The 13223-nt window shown below is 34.9% G+C and overlaps 1 protein-coding gene across 4 annotated transcripts; it reads left to right on the forward strand.

Annotated features, from left to right (window-relative positions):
- The first annotated feature begins 3180 nt into the window (after positions 1 to 3180).
- Positions 3181 to 12175, forward strand: LOC114185259 (protein DJ-1 homolog B-like). 4 transcript variants are annotated; one of them, XM_028072880.1, is made up of 4 exons: positions 3181 to 3591; positions 3956 to 4105; positions 4195 to 4380; positions 8123 to 8247. In XM_028072880.1, the coding sequence occupies exons 1-4, from the start codon at positions 3238 to 3240 to the stop codon at positions 8192 to 8194; spliced, it is 762 nt and encodes a 253-aa protein (XP_027928681.1). In that variant the 5' UTR covers positions 3181 to 3237; the 3' UTR covers positions 8195 to 8247. The 4 variants fall into 4 exon arrangements, with proteins under 4 accessions (XP_027928681.1, XP_027928685.1, XP_027928684.1 ...); XM_028072884.1 differs by lacking the exon at positions 8123 to 8247 and adding an exon at positions 11767 to 12175 and having other exon boundaries at positions 3183 to 3591; XM_028072883.1 differs by lacking the exon at positions 8123 to 8247 and adding an exon at positions 11791 to 12175 and having other exon boundaries at positions 3183 to 3591.
- The last annotated feature ends 1048 nt before the right edge of the window (positions 12176 to 13223 follow it).

Genomic DNA, 13223 nt, shown 5'->3' on the forward strand with positions numbered 1-13223 from the left:
ACCAACAAGTTATCACAAATACTCTCCTTTACAGTTGGTTTTTGGTCAGCAACCAAATATTTCTCATTTAAGAATTTTTGGGTGTGCTGTATATGTCCCAATTTCCCCACCAAAAAGGACTATGATGGGTCCTCAAAGACGTTTGGGAATATATGTTGGATATGATTCTCCATCGATAATAAAATATCTTGAACCATCAACATGTGACTTATTTACAGCTCGATTTGCTGATAGTCATTTTGATGAATCAGTTTTTCCAACGTTAGGGGGAGAAAGAAAGAAATTGGAAAAGGATATTGGTTGGAATGAATTATCATTATCTCATCTTGATCCTCGTACAAAAGAGTGTGAACTAGAAGTTCAACGGATAATTCATTTACAAAAATTGGCCAACCAATTACCAGATGCTTTTACTGACACAAAAAGGGTAACTAAGTCACATATACCCGCTGCTAATACTCCAATTAGAATTGATATTCCTGTTGGACAATCTAATATAGCAAACGAATCTCAAACACACCTAAAGCGTGGTAGGCCTGTGGGTTCCAAAGATAAAAATCCTCGTTTGAGAAAAAGGGAAAAAAGGCAAGATGGCCTAATCGAGGGGGTAAAAGTCCCAAAAGATTCTTTTGACATAATCAATGATTCGGTTCCAAAAGAACATCAGGTACCTGAAATTGTTGAAAATGATGAGATCTCAATAAATTATGTCATGAATCATAAAATATGGAATCGAAATAAAGTCAATATTGACGAGGTTTTTGCATATAATGTAGCAAAGGATGTTATAAGTGATAATGATGATCAAGAACCAATGACAATTGAAGATTGTCGACAAAGAAATGATTGGCCAAAATGGAAAGATGCAATCCAAGCAGAATTAGATTCGCTTGCTAAACGAAAGGTTTTTGGACCTGTAGGTCGCACACCTGAGGGTGTAAAACCTATTGGGTACAGATGGGTTTTTGTACAAAAATGAAATGAGAATGGTGAAATTGTTAGATACAAAGCACGGTTAGTTGCTCAAGGTTTTTCACAAAGACCTGGTATTGATTTTGAGGAGACATATTCTCCAGTATTGGATGCAACAACATTTAGATATTTAATTAGCCTTGTTGCACAAGAAGGTTTGAATTTGCACCTCATGGATGTTGTTATAGCCTATTTGTATGGCTCTTTGGAAAATGATATTTATATGAAACTCCCTGAAGGATTTAATGTACCCAACAAAGCAAATTCTAAAGAGGATTATTCAATAAAATTGAATAAGTCCCTTTATGGATTGAAACAATCAGGACGTATGTGGTATAACCGTCTAAGTGAGTACTTATTAAAGGAAGGGTATAAAAATGACCCTATTTGTCCTTGTATTAATATGAAAAGATCCGAGAATGAATTTGCCATAATTGCTATTTATGTAGATGACATAAACATAGTTGGAACTCCTAATGAGCTCACAAAGGCAATTGATTGTTTAAAGAAAGAATTTGAGATGAAGGATCTTGGAAGGACAAAGTTTTGTTTGGGATTACAAATTGAGTATTTAAACAAAGGTGTTCTTGTACATCAAGAAGCGTATATAACGAAAGTGCTTAAAAAGTTCTATATGGACAAATCACATTCACTATGCACTCCAATGGTGGTGAGGTCATTAGATGTTGATAAAGACCCTTTTAGACCTCAAGAAAAAGATGAAGAACTACTTGGTCCTGAAGTACCATATCTTAGTGCTATAGGAGCACTAATGTATCTTGCTAATTATACTCGACCTGATATAGCATTTGCTGTAAATTTGTTAGCAAGATATAGTTCTTCACCTACAAGAAGACATTGGAATGGAGTAAAACAAATACTCTGTTACCTTAAAGGCACTATGAATATGGGCTTGTTTTACCCAAATGATTCAAAATTAGATCTAATGGGTTATGCAGATGCAGGTTATTTATCAGATCCTCATAATGGTCAATCACAAACAGGATATTTGTTCACATGTGGTGGCACAGCGATTTCATGGCGATCTGTGAAACAAACAATAACGGCAACATCGTCAAATCATGCAGAAATTTTAGCATTACATGAGGCAAGTCGTGAATGCGTTTGGTTAAGGTCTATAATTCAACATGTGCGACAAACTTGTGGTTTATCCTTGGGAAAAATGAAACCAACAACGATATATGAAGACAATAGTGCATGCATTGCTCAATTGAAAGAAGGATATATTAAAGGAGACAGAACAAAACATATTCTTCCAAAATTCTTTTTCACTCATGATCTTCAAAGAAATGGTGATGTAGAGATCCAAAAGATTCACTCATGTGAAAATCTAGCAGATTTATTTACAAAGTCTTTGCCAAGGAGAACTTTTGAGCAATTGGTTCACAGGATTGGATTCCGCCATCTTAATGATGTAAGTTTACATGAGGGGGAGAAATAGAAGATGCAAAGAACAATATTATATAGAATGATGTACTCTTTTTCCTTCACTAGGTTTTTATCCCAAAGGGTTTTTCCTAATAAGGTTTTAACGAGACACATTCTTTTATCAATGGACACCCAAGGAGGAGTGTTATGAATTAATGGTCGTCCATTGATTTATACAATTACTCATATGATTGATAATCATATTATTCATTACTCTTTATGTAATATTTTGTATTTACTATTTGATTTTATATCCTTTCTGGGTTACCATGTTGTATCTATAAATAGGACTCGTCCTATCAGTAATAAGACACACATACAAACAGAAGTTGCTCCCTACTCTCTCATTCTCTATTCTTCCTCTCCTTTGTCTCTCTTATTACCTTTATTTTATAACAACTTTCTCATTTACTTTTTCGTTTAAAAAATAATAAAAAATGTTAAACCGTATAATCTTTCAAACTAGAGTAACAACTTCACATCTATATTTCAACATAATTTCCTTTTAGTTTGTGGTCTCGTCAGGGTCACGATTTTGATGACAATATACACCAATAAAACACAATTCCTAAAGTATTAAATATTTTTCCTAATTTTTAACTAATTCCAATAGATTATGTAAAATGTCATAAAAAAACAGGGGTAATTTTAATCTAATAATTTATCAAATATCTGATTTTAGTCCCAATTTTTTAAGACGAACACATGTGATACTACAGGAGATAAACAGACACACGAAGGAGACACGTAGACGAACACATTGACACAGCGAGGGACACCTCTGAAGAAGAAGGGCAAAAAAAAAAAAACGCACAAATGGCATTGCTTCATATACCATTCTTCTCTCACACACTTTCTCTCGCATTCACTTCCACACCCAAACCAAAACTCAACAACAATAACAAAAACCGTTTCTCCTTCTTCACTCCCACACTCTCTTCCACTGCTCTAATGGCCACTTCTCACAAGGTCTTGGTTCCAATCGCAGATGGCACCGAGCCCATAGAGGCTGTCATCATCGTCGACGTCCTCCGCCGCGCCGGCGCCGTCGTCACCATCGCCTCCGCCTCCGCCAGCCTGACCGTCCTAGCTCGCTTCGATGTCAAGATCGTCGCAGACGCCTTCGTCTCCGACATCGTCGACACATCGTTTGACCTCATCGCAATCCCTGTACCTCTCCTTCGATGTGTTTTTCGCGAGATTGTGTTTAACGTCGATAATCGAATTTAAGACGTTTTCCATTAATTGATTAGCTATTAGTTGTGAATTTAATTGTTATTTAACGTCATGGATTGAATGATTTAATTCAGATTAGTCTATCATTGAGTTCATGAAGAGTGCCTTGCATGTGTGTGTCGTTCAATCACCAAGTATGATTATGATTTCTCATTAATTTACTGTGTAAAAGAATTTACACTGATAAAGCATCACTATTAAACAGTTTTTAGAAGGTATGAGGTAAACACTGACGTTTAAATTCTTAGGGACTAATATGCTGTTTACTGATTATTATTGTTGTGATTTGTGCGTGTAGGGAGGGATACCGGGTGTTGAAAATCTGAGGGACTGTAAGGTTTTGGAAGAGTTGGTGAAGAAGCATGTGGAGGAAGGACGGCTTTATGCTGCGATGTGTGCTGCTCCTGCGGTAGTGCTTGGGCCTTGGGGTTTGGTGAATGGATTAAAGGTAAAGTTTGCTATGCAGTCCACTTTGTTATGTTGTGTTGCTGCTGGTGATGGTTTTGGTGACTCTGTGTGTGTGTGGTTGTTGGACAGGCGACTTGTTTTCCTGCATTGATGGAGAAATTGGCCTCTTACGGAGCCACTACTGTCGAGTCTAGGGTGCAGGTGGATGGGAAATTAGTGACCAGTCGAGCGCCGGGAACTACCATGGAGTTTGCTGTTGCCCTGATTGAGCAGTTAATGGGAAAAGCGAAAGCAGAACAAGTTGCTGGCCCGCTGGTGAGGGTTTCATTCGTGCCTTGACAATTCTTGTTGTTTTTTAAATGCAGAAAAATGTAGTATACACGAACCTGTTGCATTTCAGGTGACTGGTGGGTGGAATTAATCTAAACTATATAATTATATGTGGATTATCAGATTAGGTTGAAATGATATTGATCATCACCGATGTAAAATTAAATGGTCCTGATTAGTTCATCTCTCCTGTCATGCTATCACCTGATAGCTTGATACCTTTTTTATATCTACAAGGTTGGTGTCTACTTATAACTGATAATATGCTTTATCTGTCGGTATCCGGGGGAATAATCTGGGAATTAATATGGTTGGAAAATCCTATCTGACATGTTTTGTGATATCTGGAAATAAAAAATAGATGTGTTTGGTATTTGAAGATAATAATTCGAGGAAGAAAGTTCCATATATGAACATATTTGAGGCTTTGTCTACATGTCAAAGATGAATTTGTTGCTGAAACCAGGCAGAGAAAAATATACTCAAAACAAAAAGCTGTTATGGTCTAACAAGTAGAATCAAAGTAACAGTGAAATACCCCAATGAAACAGTAAAAATCCAATGGAACAGTGGAATGGAATTGCCAACAGAAATTAGAATGATTGAGTTTGGTTTACAAGGAACTAAAAATGGAAATCATAACGAAGCCACAAGTAATGGAATTCCTGACATCCAATGTTGATACTTGAAGAAAGGGAATGATGAAATGAGTAACAGAATTGGTTTAGAACAAAGAGAGAATGAGCATCCAATGTTGATACTTGAAGAAAGGGAATGATGAAATGAGTAACAGAATTGGTTTAGAACAAAGAGAGAATGAGCAGAGAAGGAGTAGAAACAGTTAGCAGAGAGGATTGCATACTAGACACGTGCCTCTCTCACCGAATGAATTCCTTTAAATACACGTTTTCCTTCCGTTCACGTGTGCTTCTCCTCAAAGCCTTGTCATGCGGATCCATTTCCACTTGGCCCCTTCCTTCCACTATATTTTCTGTTATTTTCTTTTTTCATGTATCAATACCCTTCCTTTTAACCTCAACCTTGCCCTCAAGGTTGAATTGAGGATAAGTATTATGAAATTCCTCAATATCTTCCCAAGTAGCTTCATTGGCTTGAGTCGATTGCCACTGTACTAACACCTATTAGCTTCATTGGCTTGAGTCGATTGCCACTGTACTAACACCTATTGTATATCAGCATCATTACGCTTTATAACTCTTTGCTGCAGCACTTCCATAAGACTTAAGATTGGTCCAAATTCAATGGTGGTCAAAGGTAATGGTATGTATTGTTGGGAGTGAGTCCCTTCAAACTTTTTAAGCAAGGAAATGTGGAAAATAGGATGAATTCTGGTTGTATCAGGAAGCCTCAACTTGTAAGCAAATGGACCTATTTTCTCCATCACTTCAAATGGTCCAAAGAAGCGCATGACTAATTTTTGATTCTTTCTAAGAACCATTGAATGTTGTCTGTAGGGCTGCAATTTGACTAATGCGAGATCACCAATGTGCAGCTGAAACTCTCTTCTCACCAATGTGCAGCTGAAACTCTCTTCTCTTTTTATCGGCCTGGAGCTTCATATAGTTTTGAGCCTTCATCAAATTGGCTTTGAGCTGCTCCAACACCTTGTCTCTATTGATTAAGGACTCTTGAATAGGAAGTGGATCTGTATTATGGACTTATAAGGAACAATCGAAGGAACAATCGAAGGAGGTTCTCTGCCAAAAACAACTTTGAAATGACTATTTTTATGTTGTGATGATAAGAAGAATTGTACCAAAATTGTGCCCAGGGAATAAAATACCAAAGCTTAGGATTTTCAAAAACATAACACCTCAAATACATCTCCAAAGTCTTGTTAAGTACCTCAATTTGACCATCACTTTGGGGATGATATGCGGAACTCATGGCCAATGTTGTGCCTTGGACTCTAAATAAATGTTTTCAAAATGAGCTGATAAAAATCCTGTGACGGTCAGATACAATGGTTCTGGGAAAACCATGAATTTTTTCCACATGATTGATAAAAGCTTCTGCTACAAGTTTGCTATTAAAATTGGTTTTCAAGGCAATGAAATGGCCAAACTTCAAAAGCCTATCCATTACCACCAGAATAGTAGAAAAGCCATGTGAAGAAGGAAGATGTGTAATGAATTGCAGTAGGCCATTAGGTAGAGCTTGGTCCACTTTAGCTTGTTGACATATGCTACAATTACGAATATAGGTTTTGATCTCTTCCTAAATCCTAAACCCTAAACTATAAACTTTCTAGCATGACCCCCCACCTTAGAATCATGAAATTCTTGCAGAATTAGATTCTTCAATTTTGAATTAGCCGGTATCATTAATCTACCTCTTCTGAGAATCATGCCATATTTAACAACAAACTTGTCCAAAGGTAATGTATCTTGGGTATTTTGAATCAACAATTTATTTAACTCTGCATCCTCCCTTGTCAGTTTTGGCATATGTTTCGACCATTTAAATTGTGCTTCTGACCAAGCCATCAAACAGTCTCTAGACAATGCATCAACTGGTATGTTTTCTCTTCCAGGCTTATAATAGATAGTCATAACTTAGGAACTTAGGTAACCACTGTTGTTGCTCAGGAGTTTGCAACTTCTGTTCCAACAATTATTTCAACCTTTTCTATTATGTGTTAATGATGAATTTATTTCCCAACAAATAATGTCTAAACTTATCCAAAGCTTCTGTTATTGCATAGAACTCCCTAGTATAAACCGATTGTTTTTGCATTCTAGGGGAGAGTTTCTTGGAGAAATAAGCAATTGGATGGTGAGCTTGGCTAAGAACATCTCCAATTCCTGACCCAGATGCATCAGTCTCTAAAACAAATGGCTCCTTAAAGTTGGGGATGGTTAGTACAGGCACAAAAGTCATCGAGTCCTTCAAGCTGTCAAAAGCTTAGGATGCCTTTTCAGTCCAATTAAATGAGTCTTTCTTTAACAAATCAGTTAAATGTGCAATTGTGGTTGCATACCCTTTGATAAACCGTCTATAATAACCTATGAGACCTAAGAAACCTGTCAATTGTTTCACTATGGTGGGTCTAGGCTAGTTTTTAATAGTTTCTAATTTAGATGTTTTCATAGCAACCCCTTATGACCTAAGTAATCAATTTCCTTCACACCAAAGGAACATTTTGAAAGCCTAGCGTATAAGTGTTGCTGTTGCAGAATTCCCAAAACCAGCTCCAAAGGATATAAGTGATCATTCCATGTAGCACTAAAGACCAGAATATCATAAAAAAAAACCAACACAAATTTTCTTAAGTATTCCTTGAAGATCTTATTCATTAAACTCTGGAAAGATGCAAGAGCATTAGTTAACCCAAATGGCATTACAAGCCATTCATAGTGTCCATGGTGGGTTCTAAATGCCGTTTTATGTCTATCTTCTTGTTTCAACAAGATTTGGTGATAGTCGGATCTTCAATCTAGCTTAGAAAAGAAAGTGGCTCCAAATAACTCATCTATAAATTCATCAACAGTTGGAATGAGAAATGTATCTCTAATGGTGATAGCATTAAGAGCTCTATAGTCAGTACATACCCTCCATAATCCATCCTTCTTCTTGACCAAAATGATTGGAGAAGGAAAAGGGCTTTTGTTGGGTTGTATTATACCTTCATCAAGCATGCCTTGCACCAGCTTTTCAATTTCTGCTTTTTGACTATGAGGGTAATGATAAGGCTTAACTTTGACAGGTTGGGATCCTTCAATCAAGGGAATTGAATGATCATGAAAACACTATGGTGGTAACGATGTTGGTGTCTTAAAAGTCGAGCTATAATTATGTAACAGCAATGCCAATTTTGGTTCAATATCAACAGGTAATTCCTTAAGTGTAAAATGATACAAACTCTCCTCAACCAATTGCATACCGAACACCTTTGCAATTGAATCAATGTTCATCATTCTTCTTATGTGATGCAAATGTGCCTGTGTAGGTGAGCAATCGTTTTCTCCCTGTAACGTTATGAATTTTCCTTCATATAAGAACTTCAACTGCAACAACTCGTAATCAGCGATGTGAGAGCCTATTGCTTTTAACCAATTGGCCCCTAATATCAAATCAGCTCCTGAAATTGGTAACAAAAATACAGGTAGTTCAAATTTAGCTCCTTGAACTTGAATATTGACTTCTTCAATCATTCCTTCAGTCATGTAATTTCCAATCTCCACCATGAATTTAAACAGTGGTGCTTTTTCTATAGGCAATTTAAGAAACTTAGCAATCCTTGGCTGTAGAAAATTATCAGAGCTACCTCCATCCACTAATACCGTAACTGGCAGAGTATTAATATGAGCAATAAACCGAATGGTACCAACCCTTCGTCACCCTTCATAGCATTTAGAGACAAATGATGATTATCTTCTAATGCTACATCAGTCTGTGTAGGCGTGCTAGAAATCACAGTGTCAGCAGCGTGATCAACTTCAGAGCTCTTTTCTTCAATTTGTAACATCAACAATTGCCTATTGGGACATTTGTGATTAAAAGTAAATTTCACATCACAAAAGTAACAAAAACCTTTTTCTCTCCTCAATTGCATCTCAGCAGGTGTAATTCTCTTCACATTTACATTTCTGGTTGGAGGATGGAAGGTGTAGGTAGCAAAGGTAGTAAGGACTGCTTAGGAGTAATTTTTGCTGGGCTAGCATTGATATTGCTAGATGACAAAGAAGAATATTTGTGATTATAATTAGTACCGCGTTCTTGAACGAGAGGTGTATACTTGTCTTTATATAATTTCGCCAAGGCCATTGCTCTAAGTAAATTGGTGGGACACTGGGGTACCACATCCCTTCTAATCTCACGGTTCAAACCACTTAAAAAACTATGCAACACAGTAGCATCACTAAGACCTTCAGAACGGTTTGCCAATGCCATAAACTTCAAATAATAATCCAAAACAGTTATTGATTGTTGGAGCTTGAAAAGGTCTGCCATAGGAGAATTGAAAGGAGAAGGTCCAAAATGACTTTCTAGAGCTCTTGTCAAATCTTGCCACGTTTGTTTGTGCAGCTGACATACGGTGCAACATTTGGAACCACAAAATAACATCCTTCTCAAAGTGAATTGAAGCTATATCCACTCGTTCATTGTCAGGAGTTCTGTGATAATTGAAAATTTTCTTTGCCTTGAAAATTCATTCTAATACAGGAGATGTACCATCAAAGCTACAGGGTGTCATCACTAGCAGTGAGTCGGTTGAGTTCGAAGCATGAATGTGTAGAGTCTGACCTTGATTGAACATATCCAACGATTTATGCATCTGGTCCATTTGGTCATTGTTAGCAGTTTGAAACTGAATGATCAAATCATGCTTTGCCTTATCCCTTTCCAGTTGTTTCTCAATCCAGCCAAAAATCGAAGTAAGTTGGGCTTGGATATCTTTCATCCTTGTGTTCTCTGCCATTGACGTCAATGAAAGCACCAATGTAACAAGTAGAATCAAAGTAATAGTGAAATACCCAATGAAACAGTAAAAACCCAATGGAATAGTGGAATGAAATTGCCAACAGAAATTAGAATGATTGAGTTTGGTTTACAAGGAACTAAAAATGGAAATCATAATGAAGCCACAAGTAATGGAATTCCTTATGTCCAATGTGGATACCTGAAGAAAGGGAATGATGAAATGAGTAACAGAATTGGTTTAGAACAGAGAGAGAATGAGCAGAAAAGGAGTAGAAACAGTTAGCAGAGAGGATTGCATACTAGACATGTGTCTCTTACTTAATGAATTCCTTTAAATACTCGTTTTCCTTCCGTTCACGTGTGATTCTCCTCAAAGTCTTGTCATGCGGATCCATTTCCACTTGGCCCCTTTCTTCCACTATATTTTTTGTTATTTTCTTTTTTCTTGTAGCATGTGGTTTATGATTAAGGTCTTATTTGGATAAGGTCCTCCATAAATATTAATAGAAGTAAACAACTAGATGGTGAAATGAATTGAGGTTTTCCCGAAAGCTAAAACCACCTCATGCACTTCAACTTTGGAAAAATTAAAAAGAGTGCTTGAGTTTATCCAAACAAGGTCTAATATTGTAAATTTTCCTAGCTATTATGATTAATTACAAAAGATGGACAGCCATGGAATTGAAACATCGAGTGTTCATAATTGGATGAAGCTAGATGTACTTTGCTATGCTCGACCATTCTCAATATGCAGACATGTATATTGTTAACTCCTTGACAAGTGTACTAAGTTGTCCAAGTATACAATTAATAACTTATCTAGATTAAAAAATATTTCCATAAATTTGGTAGTACGTGCAAGAAAGTAAACGTATGCATGAATAAGTAAACACTTTGGAAATTAGGAACCCTTAGAAGAGGGAAAAGATTAGAAATGATATGAATTGGTAATGTTGGGGTTAGATTTAACCGACCTCACTTTCATGCATTTAATCACTCAACTCATTTCCATTATAATGCCAAATTCAAACCACAAGTTTACTCAAACTCTAATCCCTTAGTAGAATGAGCATAGATTTCCTTATTAGGAATCAATTTCTTGAACCCCTAATAAACAAACCTGTTTTAGTAACTAGGGTTTAGGACAACTAATGAGTCAAACTGTACTCTTAGATACAAGCTTCATTAGTTATCTTGTTTTTCAACATCTAATGAACCATGAACCAAGTATCAAGCTATGTGTGATCGAACTAAACAAAAATACAAACATTCAATGGAAAAGCATATAAATATATACACACATGTGTGTGTCTCTGACTTTGTGGCGTTGGCCTGGCTTTTGTGGCACATAACGTAACAGATCTTTTAAAACTTCACATTTTGGTTTTTCTTCTTGCTTTGCTGGATTGCCAACTTCTTTGGTTTGAAACAAAAATTTCTTGTTCAATGGTTAGATTAATATAATCCAAAATGTAATTATTTACAAAATTAAGGTAAAAATAAAGGTTAAGTAGGTTAAAAGTTAGAAAAAAGTTGATTTTATTAATTAAAGATAATTAAAATAATGATAAAAATTAACATTATCATATATCCACATAAAGAGGGAGGGGAACTAAGTGTTTGACAGTCCCTAACAATGCAACACATGTTTGTGCTACATTGTTGAAGTCTGACAGTAAATACTTTATGGTAGAGGTGGAACCAAATGAAGAGAAAAACAAATTCTATCACATATAAGATAAGCTTATTGGTAATGTATGAGCGAACTGTTGTTGCACATGGGTACGTTGGTTCTTCTGCTACTGAATGTTTGAGATACAATAAAAGTGCTATTTTTTAATGCTTTGTTATATCAGATCCTTTTTTTAATGCTTTGTTATATCAGATCCTTGCTATGATGTAAATCATTGTCCTTTCTCTCATCAGGTTTGTGTGTAATTGAATGTTCAGGTCATGCATTAGAATCATGATGACGAACATGCTTTCAAGGAGTTTAACCCAGTGCAATGGACATAGCCATGATCCTGTATTTTCTGAAAGATTACATAAAAGAGGTGATGTGGTTGTGGTGTGTTGTGTGTGGTCTTAAGTCATAACTTTGTAACAACAAATAGGTACCCGCAAATTGAGGATCAAATGCCTGGCGGTGGATACCTAGAATTGTCACTCCAAACTACATATCTTATCGTCACATGAATTGCTTCATCTCAGGATGAAATAACGTACCCTCCTTTTATGCTTTTTTTTTTTTTTTGTGTAAGGTTATGATTGGATTTTAGAAATATCAGTTGTTTTAATTTTAAAAAATGGAATGGAATATGAAACTTCCTCGGAATCATAAAAGGTTTAACATGTTTTTAGTTTTTCTTTTTTCGATTTTCATTAAACGTATCTTAGTGTTGCAAATTCTTTCCGTTAATGTTTAGTAATTATTGTTAATCAGGTTAATAAGATATAATTATCATATATGGCTATATGTATAATTCTGAAGTATTCGTGCATAAGATACAGGGTCATTAATATCAGTGGACTAAAAAAATCGGTAGAAGAAAGTATTATATGCACCTATCTAATCAAGACTTGATTGAAAAATAATGAAATCTACTTTAAAAAAAAATAAAACAAATCAGTTAAAACTGTGGTTAAATATAGTTGTGGAATAATATAACAAGGAGACGTCACATTTTAATATTTGATCTTTGTCGTATTGTTCGCTAATAAACAAATAGGTTTTAGAAAGATAAAATTCCAATTTTTATTTTGATGAATTAAATATAATTTTTATCCTAAAGGCAATTTCTGCACAAGAACAAAAGGTTTTAATTAGTATTTAGTTCTTTTTTTGATTTGGTTCATTTTGGTCTTTTATTATTTTTGGATTCAATTTAATTCTTCAATTTTTTAGAAAAGTTTAATTTGGTCTACTTATTATCTTGGATTTAATTTAGTCTTCTATTTTTAAAAAATATTCAATCTTGTTCTTTTTAATATGAAATAAAATTAGTAATTAAACTTAATTACAATTTATATATAAATGTTAAAATATTTTTTTATAATTTATATATCAAATCATTTCATCTAAATTTTCAAATTGTTTATATTTAGGTAGAATGAATTAATGTGTAAATTTTAAAAAATTATTTTAACATAAATATATAAGTTAATTAAACTGAATTACTAATTTAGTCTCAAATTAAATGAACAAAATTAGATTATTTTAGAAAGAAGTAAGATTAAATTGAATCAAGATTAATAATCAAAATTATTTTTTTTTTAAAAAGAACATTGAAGGAATAAATTGAATACAAAAATAATGAGATTAAAATGAACCAAAATAACAAATTAGATGATCAAATTAATAATTAAGCGTAAACGGAAACAAA

The sequence above is a fragment of the Vigna unguiculata genome, chromosome 5 (genome assembly GCF_004118075.2).
Source record: "Vigna unguiculata cultivar IT97K-499-35 chromosome 5, ASM411807v1, whole genome shotgun sequence".
NCBI lineage: Eukaryota > Viridiplantae > Streptophyta > Magnoliopsida > Fabales > Fabaceae > Vigna > Vigna unguiculata.

What these genes read in the sequence shown, in the direction of transcription:
- LOC114185259 (XM_028072880.1), top strand. Translation starts at nt 3,238, where the DNA reads ATGGCATTGCTTCATATACCATTCTTCTCTCACACACTTTCTCTCGCA. An exon ending in TTGACCTCATCGCAATCCCT is followed by an intron (nt 3,592 to 3,955) that starts GTACCTCTCCTT and finishes TTGTGCGTGTAG; the next exon opens with GGAGGGATACCGGGTGTTGA. An exon ending in AACAAGTTGCTGGCCCGCTG is followed by an intron (nt 4,381 to 8,122) that starts GTGAGGGTTTCA and finishes TAACTTTGACAG; the next exon opens with GTTGGGATCCTTCAATCAAG.